This window comes from Protopterus annectens, chromosome 14.part0, assembly GCF_019279795.1.
Source record: "Protopterus annectens isolate FY-2018-M chromosome 14.part0, PAN1.0, whole genome shotgun sequence".
NCBI lineage: Eukaryota > Metazoa > Chordata > Ceratodontiformes > Protopteridae > Protopterus > Protopterus annectens.
Window position 1 is genome coordinate 393202937 of NC_056748.1, and position 21871 is coordinate 393224807.

Sequence of the window (21871 nt, forward strand, 5' to 3'; positions counted from 1 at the left end):
TATCATGCAAACGAACATGCCTGTTTGGAAGTGGTGGAGCATAGCTGAGCATTTGGTGGGACTTTCACTACAACGAGATGGGGTTAGGTTAAATAAAAATGCAAAATTCTTACCCAACTACCTCCAATGCCTGTGTGGATGGTTGGCAACCTTCTTCCATGAGTGGGTTTGGAGGCTGAATTCCCACTCTCTGGGACATGGATATCATGCTTTTGGGAAGGTTACAGGCTAGGGAAACAAGGCAAAGTAAAAGAAAAAAGCTGGGCCATGTACAGCTGTACCAAGTAGATTATTGCCAGTGACAAGGACGTACCTCTCAACTGTCCACCTTTTTGCTGTATATTTTGGTCTCTTCCTCATAAAATTTGTGGTCCTCCTGCAAATGAATGAGGATTGAAGCCACTAATGACATACATTTGAGTTTCAGACTTCATATCCTTCAGAAAATGCATAATAACACAATTTCTGTTATTCTAGAAACTTTTTAAGTTTATAACAGCAATATTTAAAATCTTTCCCTGTTTTTGGCCTTATTACCCCATTCATTTAAGCATTGTCCAGATCAGATTTAATCTGCCAAGAGGTTGAGAGGTACAGACAGAGAATATCAGGCAGTTTATAGGCTACGCCTCTGTGGTTACACTTAATGATTATTTGCTTTCTTATTTAGGCAGTGGGATTCTTGCATTATTTATTTATACTTGGCCAATTTCAGAATGGTTGTGCGACTGCTACTAATCAAAAGTGATGGGTTTGTTTGCAATGGAACCACTGTTCGTGGACTGAGGTGTTGGACATCTCCAGTTAAGATATGTCTTAAAGTATTCCATGCATGCTGCAGTGTAGAAAATCCTTGGGGCATACAGCAAACAGTCTGTCAAGCGTACATATAGTTACACATTTGTTTGTTGACCGGGTAAGCCCATTGGATGCAACTGTCCCATTTTAGGCGCAACCTCAGAACAATGAGTGGCTTAGTGACTTGTTCAGAGTCGCACAGTAGGCCAGTGATGGTAGAAAGAATCAGACCTTTTACCTTTGACACAGGAAGTATCTCATTAACAGCTGAGAGCTTTAGTCCTCTGCAGAAACTGCAAGATGTATGTTGGCTAGCTGAATGCATAACACTCACTTTCTTTTGCATTATATTTAATGTGGGAGTTCACTGCATTTCCTGCACCTGTGATACTAATGCACCATGTGGCCCTTTTTTACATTTAAGGTTTCCTTTCGACTGTGTGAATTCTGAGCTATTACTGTACAGGGAAAGGCAGGCATTTAGTAGAAGTACTGTACACATGTATGATACTGGTACAATTACATATTTTAGAGGAAGTTGTAATGTTTCTAGTTACACAGTCCCTGGGTTTTGCTTTTTACGCTTTGTCACTTTAACAGAATAGCTTAAGGCTACACTTGTTAATACTGTGTTTGATTCCCTCAGTCTTCATTTGCACACTTTATTTATTTTATTTATTTTACATTTGTTGACCGGGCTAGTCTATCTGGATACATGTCCATTTTCAGTAGAGGCCCGGGGAGAAAAGCTCCAGAAAAACATTAAAAAACATTAAAAGATTAATAGAGGATTTACAGAGAACAAATATAAACAGTAGTAATTGTTACATAAAAACATTGAAACCAAAAAAAAATATAGAAAAAATTGATTAAAATTTTTTTTTTTCTCTAAGCAAGTGTAAGAACCCTGGAAGGAGGCTTTTTTACCAAGTGAATCTACCAGGTAAATGGATGAATAAAATATAAGTACTTGTGCTTAGTTCATAGGTGTTTACTGGGCTACCAACTACAAGGGCCTTTTCAAGCTTAGACATGCATCTCGAATCTCTGACAAGTTCTGGTACCCTTGGAAAGTGTAAGCAGGGGCTTGGGAGATGAAATGTTTACAAGCAGGGGCCTGGGAGATGAATCATTTATAGGCTGCCTTTGTCCGTTAGAGAGACAGGTGCCAAGCCAGGGATGAATTTCCTGTTCCCCATCCAGTTGTCCAAGTTGTACTTGAATTGGTTTAGGGAGGAACTCTGCTTCACATGGATGGGAAGCCCGTTCCAGAGATGGAGTTATTCTCTGGGATACTTGCCTGTCTCTCCAGCAGGTCCTTTTTATATCACAGGCAAGGGTTAAGTCTTTAGAATGGGTGATTATGGTGCTGTTTGTCTTGTGGATATGCAGGAGGTCCATCAGAGTGGGATTTGACCATGCCTTGTATGCCAGACATGGATCTTCCATCAACAGCCTGTAGAAGACAGACTACAGGGATAGGGCCCTGAGGCGGTCTGCATAGGACAAACTACTTATGCCCTGTATTCTTTTAGTGAGGAATCTCTGTGGATGTTGCATTTGTTGAATATGCCTGGTTAGATACGTACCAAAGGAGACATTGTACTCAATGACAGGTCTGATAAATGCCGAATACAGTGGAACAATGACTTCCTTGGACCTAGATGCCATACCTTTGTTTATAGGTTGTGCAACATAGAATGATTTCCTCATTACTATAGACATGTGATGGTTAAAGGCTAGATTACTGTCTCTGTGTGTTCCTAAATACCTGACTACTGGGTTAAGTCTAAGGGCTGTGTTGTCAATATGATAGTTACCAGGGGTAGATGACTTCCCGAAGGATATTATGCGTTTCTTGGCATTTAGTTTTAGTCCGTGGCTCTGACACCAGTTTTTTTTCTGGTCATCCCTTCCTGGAGAACATTTGTGTCGGTGTGGGATTCGTTGACCGCTCCTAATTTGCAATCATCTGCAAATTTAGTCAGCGACCATTGACATTGGTCTTGACTTCAGAGAAATAAATTCCAAAAAGGAGCGGTCCAAGGACCAATCGGACTCCACTTGTGACTGGCCTCTTTGTAGACATGGACTCCCTGATTCTAACTTCTGGATCCTGTCTGAGAGCCAGTTGGCTATTCACCGGGTTTGTACCTAACCTCTTGAATTTGTCAACAATGTCTGAGTGAGGTATTGAGTCAGATACCTTGGCCAGGTCAAGGTAAGCAGTGTGAATCATTTTGCCCTCATCCATTGCTTTGCTCACCTTAAAGAAGCCCACCAGGTTGACTAGGCAAGACCTACCTTTGATGAAACTAAACTGGATCGAGTCCAGTGTCTGGAGTTTTCCTATATTATTATTGATCACTTCCATGATAGTTCTTTCCATGTCTTTGCATTTAAGACTAGTGAGACTTGTGGGTCTGTAGTTTCCAGGGTTTCTAGATGGCCCAACTTTGTGCAGAGGGATGACTATTGCTGTTCTCCATTCATGAGGCACGAAGCATGTTTGAAAGCTACAGTTAAATAGCTTGATAGTTGATGTTTCATGCTATTTAAAAGGCATCCTGGAATATTGTCTGGGCCTACTGATGAAGCGTTCTTGGTGTTAGAGACAGAAATAAGGCCCTGTTCCCTTGTGGTAGCAGGGGGGAGTTGGATTTGATGGTATTTCCTGAGGGAAAGTTGAGGAGATAGTGGATTTTTATCTGGTAAATTATTTAATTAAAAAGTGCTCTATTTACTCGTAGTTGTATTTTTTATATGCTATAGGTCTTAACTTGTACAAACATGGTTTATTCAGTTATATTTTTATTTGCTGTAGCTTTTAATTTGAATGTACATGGTTTATTCAGCTAATCATTTTCACTTTTTCAAGTGTGATTGTTAAATCCAAAATGGTCATGACCTCTTACATTTTATTGTGAGTAGTGTTATTAATGGGATATAGTCTCATTTTATTGTATTTGCTTTGCATTAGCTAATTGACTACCTTTTGTGCTGTATTTTAGGGTAGCACACTGATGCAACGGTTAACGTTGCTGCTTCACAGTGCTTGGATATCTGGTTTTGCTCCAGCCAGAGTACCTTCGCTATAGAGCTTGCATATTATACTTACCCCTATGTTTTTTTACTGGAGATTCCATTTTCATCTCAGAGACATGAAGGTAAGTGAATTAGTGCTTCAGATTGGCATTAGATGTGCTTGTATGAGTATGTTTGTGTCTTAACAGTGAACTGAATACCCACTTATGGTTTTTGCTTCCTTATGACCCAGCATTGTATAAAGCAAATACGGAATATGGATGTACATGCTTTTCTTAGACTCTTTACTGCAGCCCTCATTCAGTGTTCTCTGCTTTAGTTTGTATATGATTTTGTCTGTTTTCTTAGCTGTTTATTGTATTCTCCTGGGTTTTGCTTGTAAGTATTTATTTAGGCCATCTGTCTGAATAATAGTAAATACATGAAGTGGCCATTCTTTAATAGTATTTGCTATGTCGATTGTTTGCTTGTTCATTTTAGAGGCTTTAATCTCTGTAATAGTACATGTTAAGCCATGCCCAGAGCAGCATTCGGTGCTGTTGTTCTAAGAATGTATTTAAAATCAATATTTAGTTTTTGTTTACTAGCTAAGGTGTGGTTTGAGCGTGTTGTCTGCCTATTTTAAGGCGTTTCTTGTTATATATTTCACAGTTTCAATAATACTGTTTGTAATAAGTACTTATCACAGCACCTCCTTTACTGTTAACGCCACATCTTTTGTTTGTAGGAGTAACCTTTTTGAATTTTGCACAGCATCATAACTGTTCAGAATGGCTCAGTTTGGGGGGCAGAAGAATCCACCATGGGCTACTCAGTTTGCAGCAACAGCAGTTTCACAGCCAAGTAAGTTAATCTGTGGATTTCTTTTTAAACAGTTATTCAGTTTTTCACTTGCAGTGAAATCTGTTTTAGTTCACTGTTTTGTTTATATGTATTAACAAAATAATTCTTACACAAAGTATGAGCAGAAGTATTAAATGCTGAACCGGTGTTGGATCTCAAGATTGCGAACCATAATTTGAAATATGCTGTGCATTAATGCAAACTGAAATTTGCATAGTAAGCAAAACGATATGACCATATGCACTTGTCCATCATAGATGAACAGTTTTCAGACAAGGATAGTTGTTCCAGTTGCTTTGACTGTACATGGGGCAGGTGGTAATGTTCGTAGTGCATACTAGGCTGTAATTGCATTGTAGCTTTGGAAATGTGGGGACGGGGCATGTTGGTTGCTTGTTACTACACAGCTGCTTGACTTTTTTTCCAGCACTAGATTTTGGTGACATATTTGTTGATGGTTCATCAACGTGCTGGAAGTAACAAGGTGGTTTAAGAGTGTACCTAATCTAAAGTTCGTAGCAGCTGTTCAGGCTTTTTATTTTTGACTGTTTTTTAAACAGTTCTATTTTTGAGACAGAGATAAACAGTAGGACCATTGAAATTGTATGTTTTTTAATGAATAAATTATTATGCACTTGTTTAAACACTAGTGAATATACTTAGCTGTACTGGTAAGGCACAGTATTTCTTTTTTGAGTTTCCAGCAGATGCCCCCAGAAGTACTGTTTGAATATGACTTTTCAACAACCGTTTACACTTCAACCTATGTGTATTTTTAGAACTCGTGTGTGATTTTCACCTTTATGTCATATTTTAGTTGGTGTACAAATTTATACAACCTCTGGCTGCCTTGTTACATGTTTTTTTGCAGGTGCCATACTTTAATATAGGCAGTTTAAACATCAGCACTTGCTTATATTTGGTGTTTGTCACCTTTAGAATTATTTTTCATCTCCAAGTTATGCTTATCAGTTTTGCTTTTTTAATTGGGGCATGTTGTGTTTAACGTTTATATTTGCAATGTTTTAACTTTTTTTTATTTCTGTCTAAACTTTCTAACATATGTTAGTGTGCAGTCACATTTTTAAGTAGGTTCATAAACTGGATTTACAAGCTGACATTCTACTAGCTGTCTTTAAGCTTACCTTCTATAATCCAGCAACTAAACTTTTTTTTTCATGTAGTCACCCAGAAATTTTTTTAATTGTATATATGTGACACATTTCAGGAATTGGTGTGGCTCCCCTTTTAACATTTGTAGGACATAGAAAATAGCACAAAAAAAAATTTCAATTCATCTTTCAATGCAAAGAGTTGAAACCCCAAGATCTGATGTTGTCAGTCTTCATTCCATCCTTGACAGATGGGTTCGGTTCTGACATCGGAACCAGCTCTGCCATTATTACAGCTCGTGCCAGCCAAAAACTCTCAAGCTTCACCTCTACTCAGAATCCCTCTCTCTCAATTACCTATGATCTCGTCTGCCGCTTTCCAAAATGGTCACATTTAGATGATACTCTCAAGTGTTTTTGGGATTATGTTTTTTTTTTTTTATCTTTCTATCTTTCTTTTTAAATTTCCCCTTCTTTCTCTACTTCCATACACTTGTGTATTCTTTGTATCATTGTTGATACTTCTTTCCTTTACACTACCGTGTAACTTCCCAACTATCATTGTTGATGGTTCCCTCTCTCTCGCTCTTTTTTCTTGGTGACCTTTCTCCCCCCTCCCCATACACATTTGTGTATATCTTTACTATCATCACTGATGGTCATTTCCTTATTGAAATTGCAAAACCTCAAAAACAATATATTTTTTCTTTCTTCTCTGAATTTTCCTTTGTGTTTCTCTGATTTGACATGGCTGATAAGGGTAAGGCCCCTTCTGGTTTCAAAAAATGCTAGAAATGTGGCCATAAAATTCCATCTTCATATTCCCACTCCTTGTGTGTTTACTGCTTTGGCACCCTTCATTTACAGGAAGATTGTAGTATTTGTCATGCCTTCAGCCACAGGGCTTTGGTGGAAAGGTGCAACAAGTTAATTTTAAAAGGACTTTTGCCTTCAGCCTTTGGAGATGCCTTATCCACTGCTAACAAAACTAAGACTGATATTTCATTTCTCTCCTCTTCTTCGTCTATCGACAAATGAAAAAAATCATAGTCTGTCGGTTCCGACCTCCCTGTCAGTTCCAAAAGCCAAAAAGTTAAAGACCTCTGTTCCAAAAGTTCTCTTGAAACTGAAGGCCTCTGTTTCTGACACTCTAGCACCAATTACAATGTTGAGTTCTTCGACGTCGAAGACCTCGGCCCCAGGAATTGGCATCTACTTCACCGACTAAGGCCTTTCTGCCTAGAACATCTTACTCTCCATCGATAGATCCCTTTGCTGGGAAACCACCAGAAGTATTTTTGCAGAGGCCCAAGTCCTCTTCCACTGGGTCATTCCACTCCACCAATGGTCTTTCAGAACTCGACGTGGAGAGGCTGATGAATAAAATTTTGTGGGCTAGAGGGCTTTCAGGTCCACCTTCAGTACCGATTCCCTCTGGTGTTTCTACCGATATTTCCTTCACTCCATTGACAACTCCTTCTCTAACCTTCTTGAAGGTCTTAGAGTCCTCTGTTCCAGTTGTCCTGGCACTGACTGTGTCAGCTCCAGAGTTCACATATGCAGAGCAGGCAGTTACCCTGAGTTCTTTGGTTATTTCTGAACTGGAGCGGTGGCTACCCTTTCGGTTCCGGGGAGGAAGTTTTGACTCCAGGCTTTTTGGAGCCATCCTGCTTCTTGGGGCTTCGGCTCACCTTAGTTTCACTTCAGCTTCGGTCTTGAGGGTCAGTTCTTCAGACCGGGGAGTGACCCTCGTTCGAGGCAGTCTTTCTTGGTTCCAGGCTCCCTTCTGTCTTCAGGGGGACCGACCTTTGAGTCTAAGCAGAGGGCCCTTTTTCTTGGCGAGACTGTCGGTGCCAACCCCTCGAAACAGGCACCACCCTCTAGCTCCACTATTCCTCCTGCCTTTCCACTGGGACAGTGAGTGCTGAAGCCTCAGGTGTTGCAACCACAGGTACTGTCATCTTCTGATACCTCACCAGATTATCCCCCTGAAGAGGTCCATCAGAAAAAGAAGTGCATTAGGAAGCACTTGGATTTCCCCCAGGAATCAGTCACCGAAGATGCAGATTTCGATGATGGAGAAGGATCCCCATGGCCACCCCCCTGAAAATGTCTCCTTTGGAGACATCTTGGAAATTCTGAAACAGAGGGGTGGCTGGAAGTCCCAAAACCCTTCCTCTGAGGAGTCTTTTACCTGCAGGCATTCAGCACCCGCCCATATACTTCTCGCGTGACTCCGCCTGCTGATGAACTCATTCAGTTGATTTCACAACGGGCATGGAAGGCTGCTGACACTGTTGAGTTCATCCACAAGAGATCGGACAAAATACTTTCCACACCAGCAGACAAACAGTTTTGGGTGAAGGGTCTTGCAGTTGATGCTATGGTCATAGTGGCCGCCACAAAAAAGGAACTGGCTGAGAAAAGTTCCTCTGTTTATCCTCCCAACAGGGAGTTTCAGGCTATAGACAGATTTGGGAAGGGGGTCTACGCTTCACTGAACTTCGCCATGAGGTACTTGAACTTTTTGGCACATTTCACCAGACGGGATCTGATCAAGGAGTTATCAGACACTGACGGGAGCTGTATCTCAGGGAGTACAAGAGAAAGTGGCTTCCCAGTTAGCCACCCTGGAGCCTGTGTCCAATTCGTCCATGAGGCTGATTGCACATATGGCCGAATGGGCGTCCAGCGCAGCGGGTAATGGCATAGGAGATGCACCTGGACGCACCTTTGTGATTTTGCAGAACCATTCAAGTCTTCTTTCATCAATGCTACTTTTGACTGAACATGCTTGTTTGGCCCAAAATTGAAGGAAACCTTGTCCAGGTGTGAGAAAGATGGTAAGACCCTTTCCGCTGTGGGCGTACATTTTTCCACCCACCCCCCCGAAAGGTTCTTTCCTAGAAACTAGAGGAGTGTTAGAAAAATGTGGTTCAAAAAATCCCAAGGGCCTCTCCAAGACACATGTGGAGGGAGTTCCCCCAGGAGCAGAAGGGGCAACCAAAATGGAAGATGCCATCCTCGTGGCAGAGGTGGTCCACAAAACCAGGGTTTCATGGATTCATTCCCAGGCGAGCCCTTTCAGCGTTCATGAAGGGAGGCCTGATTGTCTTTCTATGGAGGCAGTCAGGGGACACATCCTTGCACCTAAAGCCTGGCTAGACATAACAGATTCCTGGGTGTAATGGATCATATCCAGAGGCTATACTATTCCTTTTTCCTCAGCCTCCCCCCTATGTACAAGAAAATCCTCGGTGTTCCACCCAGTCAGATTGATGCAGCAGTACAAGAAATTAAAAAACTGATGGACAAAAAGAGTCATCCAACAAGTCCTGCCAGACCAAGAAGGATCCAGAACCTACTCAAGATTATTTTTAGTGCCAAAAAAGACAGGACTGGAGACCAGTTTTGGATCTCAGTATACTGAAAAAATCAATTTGGCGAACAAAATTCTGGATGAAGAAGGACGACTGGATGTCCTCAATAGACCTTCAGGATATGTATTACCATGTAAAGATGGACAAACGCTCTAGAATGTTCGTCTACTTCCGATTGGGAGCCAGTCATTACCAATTCAGAGTACTGCTCTTTGTACTCACCACAGCCCCCAGGATGTTCACCAAATGCATGGCAGTAGTAGCACTTGAGACTACAAGAATTCCGTGTATTTCTGTACTTGGACAACTGGCTCATAACTGCTTTGACCAAACGTCAGCTGAAGACAACCAGGGACTAAACCCTCAACATCTGTGCTCATCCAGGAATCGCAGTAAATCTAGAAAATTCGCATTTAACACTGACACAAAATTTAGAATTCACAGGGGCAGTACTGAATACTCAGACAACGATAGCATCGCTTCCTCCAGAATTTCAATAGAGAATTGTGGCTCATGTACAAAGGATAATCCACAGAAAGAAAGTTCCAGCACATGTAATCTTACAAGCTCTAGGATCTGTGGCAGCCTCCATAACTCTAGTGCTGCTATTCAGGTTACAAATGAGAATTCTGGAATGGTTACTAGCCTCCCAGTGGTCTGTACTTCATCACCTATTGTCAGAACAAGTCCTGATCACCAACTGTTGCAAAACAGATCATCTTTGGTGGATGCATTCCGATCAAGTCCTCCACGGTCATCCTGTTGTTTTTTAGGAGCCCACAGCCATAGTAGCCACTGACGCCTCCCAGATGGGGTGGGGGGCACTTTCTGGCCAAGATGGCCCAAGGCACTTGGTCCTAATTAGAGGCCAACTTGCATGTCAGTGAACTGGAGGTAAGAGCAGTGCTTCTTGGGTTGCAGTCCTTTCAGACAGCTCTTCCTCAGGGGATGACTGCAATTCAAATGGACAGTATGTCCGTGGTTTGGTACATCAACAAGCAGGCAGGAACCATATCTTACCCTGTTTGTCGAGAAGCCCTCACAGTGTGGCAATGGGTGATCTCTTCCAACCACTTTCTTATAGCAATGCACATTCCGGGGAGTTCCAATGTGATTGCAGACAAGCTGAGCAGATGCATGCTTCAGCCTCACAAGTGGTCTCTCAGTCAAAAAGTGGCGAAGATGGATGTTCTTCATCTCACATTGCTGCAGTCCTTACACTTGGGTAGTCCGCTGTCCTCGGTCGGCCCGAATATCAAAGTATAAGGCTGACGTCGGTCAAGGCGCATTTGACTGACATCAGGACGTCAGGGTACAAATGCGCATGACCGACGTCATATCCTCAGTCTTTTTTGCCGCATGGTCCGATGCAGAAGCAGCATTGCAAGTGCCGGTTGGCATTCTGAGATTTTTCGATTTCGAAGTTTCAGACCGAGTTCAAAGTTGGCTAAGTACCCCGTTGGGGAATATTTTAGTTTTTTCTTGCCTCAGTAATTTACCAGATGTCAGAAAAAGTTAATAATTGCATTTCTTGTGGGAAACAGATACCGCATAGAGATTATCATACTTTGTGTATTCCTTGCTTAGGGCCTGAGCACGACGTTGTTGGCTGTCGCTCTTGTGCTAGATTTAATAAACGCACTATAAAGAGGAGATTGGATTGTGCAAGGTTAGTCTTTGGGAAGCGGTGCAATTATAACATGCCGTCGGATGCTCCGCCGCTTCTAAAGAAGCGCAAGGATAAAGCAGTTAAGCCTAGGCTGGAAGAACCGCCTGTACCGGGCCGGTTCTTTAGAGGTGTCGGTGGAGCCGGTGGCTCCACCGGAGGTTTCTTTGTGTTCCCAGGGTGAGACTTTAGTATTGCAAGATGTGGCCTCTCAGGAGGCAAGTCAAGCTGAGGGGCTTCTCAGGTTACTATACTCCCTCTCTTCCAAGGGTGGCTAGGCCCTCCCTTCTGTTTCTAAGGCTTCTCCCAGGGGCAGGCCAGGTTTAGCTTCAGTTGGTGTTACCCCTAGCTCTTCAGGTACTGTGCCCAAGAAGCATATGCTTAAAATGGCGGAAGATTTGATTTCTTTGATTAGGGGTTCTATGCCCCCTCCTGATAAGAGGCCTAGGGTGGAGCCTGAGCTGGGGGGTTTTGAGCAGGCTTCAGATGTGTCAGAGTCTTCGGCTGAAGACTTGCAGGAGTACTCTCCTTATTCTGATTCTGATGTGGATGATTCTACTCCTTCTGCTTCTCCTCCTGAGGATTTTTCTTTTTCAGAAACTCTTCATTCCATGAGGGAGCATTTTAAGTGGGAAGGTCAGGACTTCTCTGATTCCAGGAAAAGGCTTAGGGAATTTTTGTTTTTACCCCAGCATAGGCCTTTGGCTATACCTCCTGTTTTGGATGTAGTGGAAGATGTTTTTACAGAGGCTTCCCTTAATCCTGATTCTTTGCCTCCTGCTCCTGTTAAGCCGGATAGGTATTTCAGGGTGCCTGAAGCTCATAAGTATCGTTTTAAGAGTCCTAGGGCAGACCCAGAAACTGTTAGCCAGGGGCTTAAAGGTGTTAAGGCTTCTGTTGTTAAGAATCCGGTTCCTGCAGACAAAGAGGCTAGGGCCTTGGATAGATGGGGAAAGAAAGTTTATACTTCTTCCACTCTTGCTATGAGGGCTTTGAATTGCCAGTTTCACGTGTTGAAATACCAAAACTATCTCCTGTCACAATTAAAGTCTAAGGTTGATGCTTTGGCAGTAGGTATTGATTGTAAAGAGTTGCAAGATTTAGTGCATGTTTCTGAATAGGTGGGTAAGCATTCTTTGCAATGTGGTTTTGATGCTGTACAGGCCTCATCTAGGGTGGCTGCCACTGGGTCAGTTCTTCGCAGGCACGCCTGGCTAAGAGATCAAAATTTGTCTGAACATGTTAAAACAAGGATTTTAGATGCTCCTTTACAATCTGACGTGTTGTTTGGTCCTCCTGTTGAGGCAGTTTTAAAGAAAATGGAAGACAAAGCAAAGTCTATGCAGACTGTTAAAGATTTTTTGCAGGTTCAGCCTCCAAAGTTTAGCAGAAATTGGCCTGCTAAAGGGTGGACGTATCCTTCTTATGATTCCCAGTCTAGGGGTAGATCTAGACGTGGTAGGGGCAGAGTTCAGGGCTCTTTCAGGCCTAGAACAGGGAGTTCTCCTGCAAAGTCTTCAGGTGAGGGCAGGGGTCAGTCCTTTCGTAAACAGACCCAATGACCTACCTTTTCAGCTGCCAGAGCCTTCTCGTCTGGCAGCACCTTTGGGAGGAAGGTTGGCACTTTTCAGAGAAAATTGGAGTTTAATTACCCAAGACAGATGGGTATTGGATATCATACACCAAGGTTACAGGTTTTATTTCCATACCTTGCCTCCGTTCAGGGGCATGCCAGACGTTCCTCCTCAACAAAGAATAGAGGCTCACAAGCAAATTTCTCTGTTACTTTAACTAGGGGCCATACAGCCAGTCCCTATGCCAGAAGTGGGCCTAGGATTTTATTCTCGCCTGTTCCTAGTACCAAAGAAGGGGAACACGTGGAGACCAATTTTGGATCTATCTATCCTCAACACTTATCTGGACATTCCCAAGTTCAAAATGTTGACGTTACAACAGCTTTTGCCTCTGCTGGGCAAAGATCATTGGATGGTAACTTTGGATCTCAAGGAGGCTTACCTTCATGTTCCTATCAGACTAAGTTGCAGGAAGTACCTGCGTTTTCGAGCTGGGACTTTTCACTATCAGTTCTCTGCATTGCCCTTTGGTTATCTACTGCGCCCAGAGTGTTCACAAAAGTTCTGGCTCCAGTGATAGCTTTCTTCAGGTTGAAAGGAATACAGATCTATCCTTATTTGGACGACTGCCTGATTCTGGCTCAAGGAAGGGAAGAGCTTCTTCGTCATTTGGAATATGTGATAGCAGTGCTAAGATGCCTAGGGTATTCTGTGAACGAAATAAAGTCCAGTCTAGTACCCTCTCAAGACATGTGCTTTCTGGGTGTGAGACTGAATACAGCATCCCAGATGGCCTTTTTAACCCCGGACAAACAAAAGAGTCTATCCCTTTACTTCCATCAGCTATCTCATCAGTCCGGGCTGACTGCAAGGACAGTCCTTCAAGCCTTAGGGTTCATGGCATCTTGTATTCTGGTGCTTCCCAATGCCAAACTGCATATGAGGAAGCTACAATGGTATCTCAAAAATGTATGGACACAGCACTGCCAGGATCTAGACACTGTCATTCAAATAATACCTTGCATTCAAAAGGAATTTTTGTGGTGGGCTCAGGAATGTCACCTAAACAAGGGACTCTCTGTGACCCGGCCAGAGGCGAGTCAGATTTTAACGACAGATGCCTCAGACAAAGCTTGGGGAGCTCATCTAAATGGAAAGTGGATACAAGACAAGTGGCCTGCCAGACTACAGCATCTACATATCAATCTAAAGGAGATGTTAGCAGTCCAGTTTGCTAATAGCTTTCAAGGATTTACTTCTTCCAGGGCAGGTGTTGATTCTAACAGACAACACAACTGTCATGTGGTACATCAACAAGCAAGGGGGAACGCATTCTTACCCTCTATGCAGGCAAGCAATGATTTTGTGGGAGACTGCTCTCAAGTTACAGCTCAATCTTCAGGCAAGGTTTCTGCCAGGAGCACAGAACTCCTTAGCAGATGTGTTGAGCAGACGAATTATGGATCCCCACGAGTGGAAATTGGATCCTCATGTGTTTCAGAAATTGACAGTGTCATGGGGAACTCCAGACATAGATCTGTTCACTTCTCCACTAAACCATCAGCTGCCAAAGTTTTGCAAAAAAAGGTTTCATCCCACAGCTTGGAAAGTGGATGCTCTTTCTTTCAATTGGAGCAATCTTCATGTGTATGCCTTTCCACCTCTGCCTCTCCTCCCAAAGGTACTTCTAAAGGTCAGACAGGACAAGCCAAGGATGATTTTAATAGCTCCAGATTGGCCTCGACAGCACTGGTACCCATTACTGAGAAGTCTGGTACGGAAGCCTCCATGGCCTTTGCCTTCGATTCCACACCTGTTGTCACAGGAGGACAGCCATTTGCTCAATGTCAAACTTCACTAACAGCCTGGCATATTCTGTTTTGAACCATAAAGGGTCTCAACTTCCACAACAAGTTTTGAATGTGATTTTGGAAGCTAGAAGGCCTAGTACAAGGAAAGTGTACACAGATAAATGGAAGAGATTTTTATTTTGGAGTGCAGCAAAAGATTTTGATGTTTCTGAGCCTAATTTGAGTGTGGCTCTTCAATATCTTACTGAGTTACTGGACAAAGGTTTGTCTTTCTCTTCTATTAAGGTTCATGCTGCAGCAGTTTCGGCTCACTATGATTGTGTCCCACCATTGTTTTCTCATCCTTTGTTCAAGCAATTTCTTAGAGGGGCAAAGAATATAAGACCCCCACGAAGAGCTCCTACTCCTGCTTGGGATCTCAATTTTGTGTTGGAGAAACTCACTCTACAACCTTTTGAGCCTGCAGCTACTTCTGAGTTGAAATATTTATCATGGAAGACTGCTTTTTGTTGGCAATTACCTCTGCAAGAAGGGTTTCTGAATTGCAGGCCCTTATGGCGGTTGAGCCTTTCTTGATTTTCCATAAGGATAGGGTATCATTACGTACTAATCCTTCCTTTATGCCTAAGGTGGTTTCTAGTGTGGCTTTAAACCAAACTATTCATTTGCCTACTTTTTATGCAAATCCCCAAAATAAAGGGGAAAAGATTTTGCACACTTTAGATGTACACAGGCAGTTGTGTTATTATTTGGACAGAACTAAAGGGTTCAGGCAGTCTCAGCAGTTGTTTGTTTCTTTTGCTTTGAGTTCTCAGGGCAAGCCTGTGTCAAAGCAAACTGTTTCTAAGTGGATTGGGTTTTGCATTGCTTTCTGTTATTCCCATCATGGCAAGGAGATTCCAGCTGGGATTAGGCCTCATTCCACTAGGGCTACTGCCACATCAACAGCTTTTTGAGGGAGTGGCAACCAAGGATATTTTGGAGGCAGCTACTTGGAGTTCAGTGCATACTTTCTCTAGGCATTATCACCTGCCACTTTACTCTAAATCCAGGGCTGGTTTTGCCACTGCTGTTTTGCAGGGCATTTTGGCAGCTCCTGCTTCCTTGTAGTTAGCCATCCTCCCTTACCTCTGCTTTGGGATTCTACCCAAGTGTAAGGACTGCAGCAATGTGAGATGAAGAACATAGTACAGTTTTGTACCTACTATAAATGTAGATGTTCGAAGATCCACATTGCTGCAGTCCAATTTACCCTCCCTCCTTCCCCTCTGCAGTTAGAGGTGGTTGTGTGGGTTGGGTTGTACATATTGTATATATTGTATATATTGTACATATAGTTAGTGCAAGGGTGGTTGGTTGGTTGTTTGCTGTCTTTTGGTTTTGACCTTTATTTTTAGGGTCTTCTGACATCTGGGGCAAGAAAAGACTGAGGATATGACGTCGGTCATGCGCATTTGTACCCTGACGTCCTGATGTCAGTCAAATGCGCCTTGACCGACGTCAGCCTTATACTTTGATATTCGGGCCGACCGAGGACAGCGGACTACCCAAGTGTAAGGACTGCAGCAATGTGGATCTTCGAACATCTACATTTATGGTAGGTACAAAACTGTACTTTTTCTGCCTTTGGGGTCAATATTGCTGTGATCTGTTCGCTTTTCCCCTAAACAATAAGTGCAGCAATTACTTTGCCCTCATTCCCCCTCCAGGAAACTTACCTAGAGATGCTGTCCTCCACAGTTGTCCCCCTGGTCTCCTGTATGCCTTTTCCCTGGTACCTCTAATTCCAAAACTTTTACAGAAAGCACACTGGTTGAAGAGCACAGTGATCCTCATTGCTCCCTTTTGGCCTCAACAGGAGTGGCTCCCCTTTCTTTGGCCTTATCTAATTCAACAACCCTTTATTCTGGACCCAGTGCCAGATCTCCTGTCCCATCCAGATGGTCTTGTTCACCCAAACATTTTGAACCTCAAGCTAACTGCGTGGTTCTTCAGTTCCATTAATTGCCAGGTGCCCCAATATTTCTTCTCCTGTACGCCACATCCTTTTATCGGCACACAAGCCTTCCACTCGAAAACTGTACACCAGTAAGTGGAAGAGATTTACTATTTGGGCCCTTGAAAAACAAATAAATCCTTCTTCAGCTTCAATTGAACATGTCCTAGATTTTTTAGTCACTCTGTTTAATTCTGGAACTTGTCCATCCACCATTAAACTTCATGTAGCTGCCATCTCTAATTTTCACAATGGCTTGGATGAGCGTTCTTTACCCTCTCATAGACTGTGTACTTTGTAAACCATTCCTCAGAGGCACTCCTTTGTTTAAAGCCCCCCCGTTCAAAGATCCGGCTTATCCTTGGGATTTGAACTTAGTACTTCAAGCAGTGATACTCTCCTTTCGAACCCTCTTTGGAGTGCAATCTGAAGTTTTTATCTTGGAAGACACACTTTGGTAGCCATTACCTCTGCCAGAAGAATTCCAGAGTTCCAGGCCTTGTCATCTGAGCCTACTTACCTTGTTTTCCATAAAGACAGAGTATCTTTATTAACAAACCTTTCCTTTTTTTTACCCAAGGTTTTGTCAGAGACTAATATTAACCAGACAATTAATTTACCAGTTTTCTTCCCTAATCATTCCAACAAGAGAGAGTACACCCTGCACTTATTAGACATCCATGACAACTATATTTCTGGGTTTTGTCAGAGACTAATATTAACCAGACAATTAATTTACCAGTTTTCTTCCCTAATCATTCTAACAAGAGAGAGTACACCCTGCACTTATTAGACATCCGTAGACAACTATATTTCTATCTTCACAGAATAAAGAGGATAAAACAATCAACTCAGCTGCTTCCTTTTCCACTGCAAAGTTGGGCAAAACAGTCAGCAAGATTACGCTAAGTGGCTGAGAGACTGTGTTTTTATTTATTTATGATACAAACAAATTAACCTTGCCTAAATCTGTCAAAGCACATTCCACAAGGTCTATAGCCACTTCAGATGTATTTCAATCTAGAGCTTCACTTGAAGACTTATGTGCAGCAGCTACTTGGGCTAATCTCACCATACCTTTGTTACTCATTACAAACTGGATCTGGTCTCTAGCTGATGCCCGCCCTTTGGCTCGATGGTGCTCAAGAATATCCTTGCATGACTTCACCCAAGATTATAAGTAGCTGGGGACTCTGTTCCATCTGTCAAGGATGGAATGAAGATTGAAAACATCAGATAAAGAAGACATGTGCTCATCATAACATTCCATCTGTGTTGTTAGTCTTCATTCGTCCTTGACCCCCCCCCCCCCCACCCATCTCCATCCTTAAAGATTGTTTGGTGGAGCGGATCAAATCCCCTTGAATGCCATCTGCTTACCTTACACATATCTTACTATATATGTATGTGTGTGTGTATATATATATATATATATATATATATATATATATATATATATATATATATACTCAAATCAATTTTCTTGAGGTCTTGATACTTAACAAAATAATTACCTACTCTAAATTTTACAACTTTGGCATGTTGGCACTATTATTACCCCTGAGATAAAAGAAATGGAATCTAGGTCTAAATTTTCCTTGGATTTCCGAAAACATAGTGTTTGTTTATGACAAAGTCCATGATTTTTGGGCTACTTATAAGGGACTATATATTCTGTTCGACATTATTTATATTAATGATATCTAAAAGAATAAAATGTTTTTGTATTTTTTTCTTAGAACAGTTTGAGAGCCACTGTTTGGATCTGTATTTATTTTCTCCAGTAGGTAAAATGTTTATTGTATACATGGAGTGGTCAGTGCTGCTCGGCAGTGGATGGCCCCACAATCCCTTTTCTTGCCGGGGCACAGTAGTTAGCTGGTGGGCCATGTAGGATGTGAAATAAATCAAAACATCATACTAGTGAGGTATAGAATGTATGATGCATTGCAGCAGCTCACCCATAATCCAGTGTTAAAAATGGAAGACCATTTCCCTATCATAATCTTCTTTCGGCTGTTCCCGTTAGGGGTCACCACAGTGGATCATCTGTTTCCATTTCTTCCTGTCCTCTGCATCTTGCTCTGTCACACCAACCACCTGCATGTCCTCTCTCACCACATCTATAAACCTTATCTTAGGCCTTCCTCTTTTCCTGTTACTTGGTAGCTTCATCCTTGGCATCTTTTTCCCAATATACTCAGCATCCCTCCTCAGCACATGTCCAAACCAATGTAGTCTTGCCTCTCTGGCTTTGTCTCCAAACCTTCCAACCTGAGCTGACCCTCTAAAATACTTATTCTTATCCTGTCCACCCTCGTCACACCCAGTGCAAATCTTAAAATCTTTAACTCTGCCACATCCAGCTCTAACTCCTGCCTTTTTGTCAATGCTACTGTCTCCAACCCATATAACATGGCTGGTGTCACTACCCTCTTGTTGACCTTCCCTTTCACTCTTACTGGTACTCATCTGTCACAAATCACTCCTGACACTCTTGTCCACCACTCTTCGCCACCCACTCCATCCTGCCCGTTCTCTGTTCTTCACCTCTATTCCACACTCACCATTACTGTGAATTATTGATCCCAAGTATTTAAACTCAACCACCTTCGCCACCTATACTCCTTGCATCCTCACCATTCCTCTATCCTCCCTCTCATTCACACACATATATTCTGTCTTAGTCCTGCTGACCTTCATTCCTCTTCTCTCTAGAGCATATGTACCATTTCCCTATGTAAATAAAAAAAAGAAAAGTGCCATAATCTTGCAAATCCTAGTGATGTTCACAGCACAGAAAAATTACTAATTTGTCTTGCTGAAGGATTATGGCTTGGATGAAGTGTTGGTAAGCTACAGTTAAGTCAAGGGTGTAGCTACAAATATAACACGGGTGGGGAAATATCATGCACAAAGGCATTCGTTCCTCAATAGCAATGCAATTTCTTTTGTTTTTTTCCCAGTTAGGGGTCGCCACAGCGGATCACCGATCTGCAGATTGAACGATAGTGGATTTTTGTGGTGTCGAGTTGCCAGTCCGGTGCCTAACCATCACTGAAGATGCACACACACACCTACCTGCATGTCTTCAAAACTCACTCGACCACAGGGAGGACATATAGACTCCGCACAGAAGATGCTCCATCCAAGAATTGAACCGGGAACCTCTTGCTATGAGGTGACAACACTAACTGTTGCACCTCCCTGGCCATGCATTTGTTCTTCAATAGAAAAATAAAAATATTAACCCAAATTCAAGAACAGAAAGTTTGACTTATTCTGAATTTTGCCAGCATTCAAGATAAACTACACATCTTCCCATTGCAGACAGTGGTGTGTTGCAAAAGTAGTTTAAATGTCTGTTAAAAGTTCTTTGAAGTAGGAGCAAGTGGTCAGTTAACAGCTCCTAATGATAGTGTGCACACCTCAGGAAGAATGTGGAAGAGGGTCCATCAACACCTAGACTAAAAAACTGGAAGCCTTGAAAACATGCAGTTGAGCTGTTTATTTTGTTGAACATTTACATCTACTGTTAAAAGGTAAGAGGTGCTCTGAGAACACAAATCAGAGTAATTCAAGCAAAAAAAAATCGAAAATTTAAATATAAAAATAGCTGAGCAAGATGCCTGTGACACACACTACTACCATTCTGTTTACATGGAAGTTAAACATGATTTTCCTTTGTCTAGAGTGAATCATAAAGGGGACTTGAGGTGGGTTTTGGGAAAAAGACCTCCAAGATCATTCACTCTGGCAGGCCCATTGAAATATAACAACAATTTAGTGATTCTGATTTATTAAAATAGTCAGAGTACAAAGACAGAATGAAATAACTGTGATAAAGTGACAACAGTAAACAAACACATGACCTTGCTTTTCCAGCCCCCTCCAAGGAAAACAGCAATGGGATATGGAAAAAAAAAAAAAACATACCAAGCAAATGCAGCAGCATAAACCACCCAGTACTCTATTTCTGGTTTGCTGTAACACCAATAGAAGTAAGTCTTATTTGAATGTTTTGAAATAGATAATGGGGGGAGTAAAATCAGTGAAAAAAATTAAATATTACTGTAATTCATTTAAAAAGTTAATAGAGTAACAGGCTTTTCATCTGTGTGTATTTTTGAACAGTAAGAAATATAAAATTCTAATGACTGGCTATACTTACTGACTGTAATCATGAGTGAGTTACCAAAAAATCTAAGATTTTATTAGGGACAAAGCAAACATTTGAAGCAAAATTAGGGACATTCTAATAAAGTAGGAACATTTCAGAGGTAAGGGCAGCAGTCAAAAGGGTATGCCTAGCTTCAGGGTTTGAGCACTCTTTTGGGGTGCTGGATTTTAAATGATATGGCTATGATTTTTTTAATCCTATTGTAACCATGATATAACCATGAATAAGTCTCAGCAGAAACTTTTTTTTTTTTGAGGAAAAAAAACTGTATTCAATTCAACCATATGGGTATAAACACTGTAAACATTCCAAACAATAAAAAAATATATATATAGATACCAAAAGTAAACAGTTCACAGACATGGTACTTGTTACACTTTCCCACCAGTAATATAACTTGCAGTTATCTTATGTAACAAAGGAACAGTAATCACAGGCATTAAAAAATATTTCAAAACAGTTCCGCTTTCTCTTAACTAAGTTGGAAAATGGACATCCATAGATAATAACAGAACCAATAGGTAACATCCATAAATGCTAATATCCCACCACAGAATGGGAATCAATGTTGTGTGCAGCAATGCCCAAGTGGAACATTTTAAAAATTTAAGCACAAGAACCCCAAACTAAAGCTGCCTAAGAATTGACATCTGCCTCTTCAGTTAAATTTTCACAGATCTTCCTCCTTTCCCTTAACTTTCAATCCTTTGTTTCTCACTTCCTAGTTATTGCTTTTTTAGCAGCAACCATTATTAGCCATATTATTTCAGTCAGCTTTCCTCTGTCCTCCAGTTTTGACAATTTTGTCCCCAGGAAAAAAAAAGTTTTGGTCAAGGAATGGTCATCCTGTCTTCAGACACTGAATTAACTGTTCTAGTTTAGACTTCAGACTCTCTCTCTTAATCGCTAGAATTACCAGAACATACAAAACAAATCGTCACACTTTTCCTCCTCACATCTTCAACATCTCCATCTGGTATTCTATTTGTCCCATTTTTCTAAGACTGTCTGGTGTACAAAAATATTTATGTAGACATTGCCATGCAAAAATATGGCGTATTCTAGACCTTAATGCTTTACGTGGGAGAAGCCATAAACATTCACATACAGAAGAATCTATCTGTACGTCTAATCTCCTTTCCCAGCTTTTTCAAGAAGTAAGTTTTTATTTCCTAAGCGTAATGTAAAAAGTAGTTGTAGGCTTTCTTGTTCTACGCAAACCCTGTCTCTTTTCACTTAATCAGTTAAGGCTAGTTATTCCCAACATTTGTTTCCAATTTGTATCCCTTATCTCTCTTCTTAATAACTGTCATCCTCTCATCTGTTGATGCAATCCCCATCTCATTTTTGTCATATTCCAATCTGCCACTGCCTCCTTTTCTATCATTTGGCCCTAATACCTCAGACTGGCCTCAATACCTCAGACTAACCCCCCAATTTCCATCTTAGGGAATCCTATCCATTTT

General features: G+C 41.7%; 1 protein-coding gene across 1 annotated transcript in view; it reads left to right on the top strand.

The window, feature by feature from the left end:
- The window catches only part of CCAR1 (cell division cycle and apoptosis regulator 1), a 2906903-nt gene that overhangs the window by 84367 nt on the left and 2800665 nt on the right, over positions 1 to 21871 (top strand). The window contains exons 2-3 of the mRNA XM_044056158.1: positions 3810 to 3965; positions 4571 to 4686. Coding sequence (XP_043912093.1) covers positions 4614 to 4686 — 73 coding nt within the window. The 5' untranslated portion in view covers positions 3810 to 3965; positions 4571 to 4613. The remainder of the gene's footprint in view (positions 1 to 3809; positions 3966 to 4570; positions 4687 to 21871) is intronic.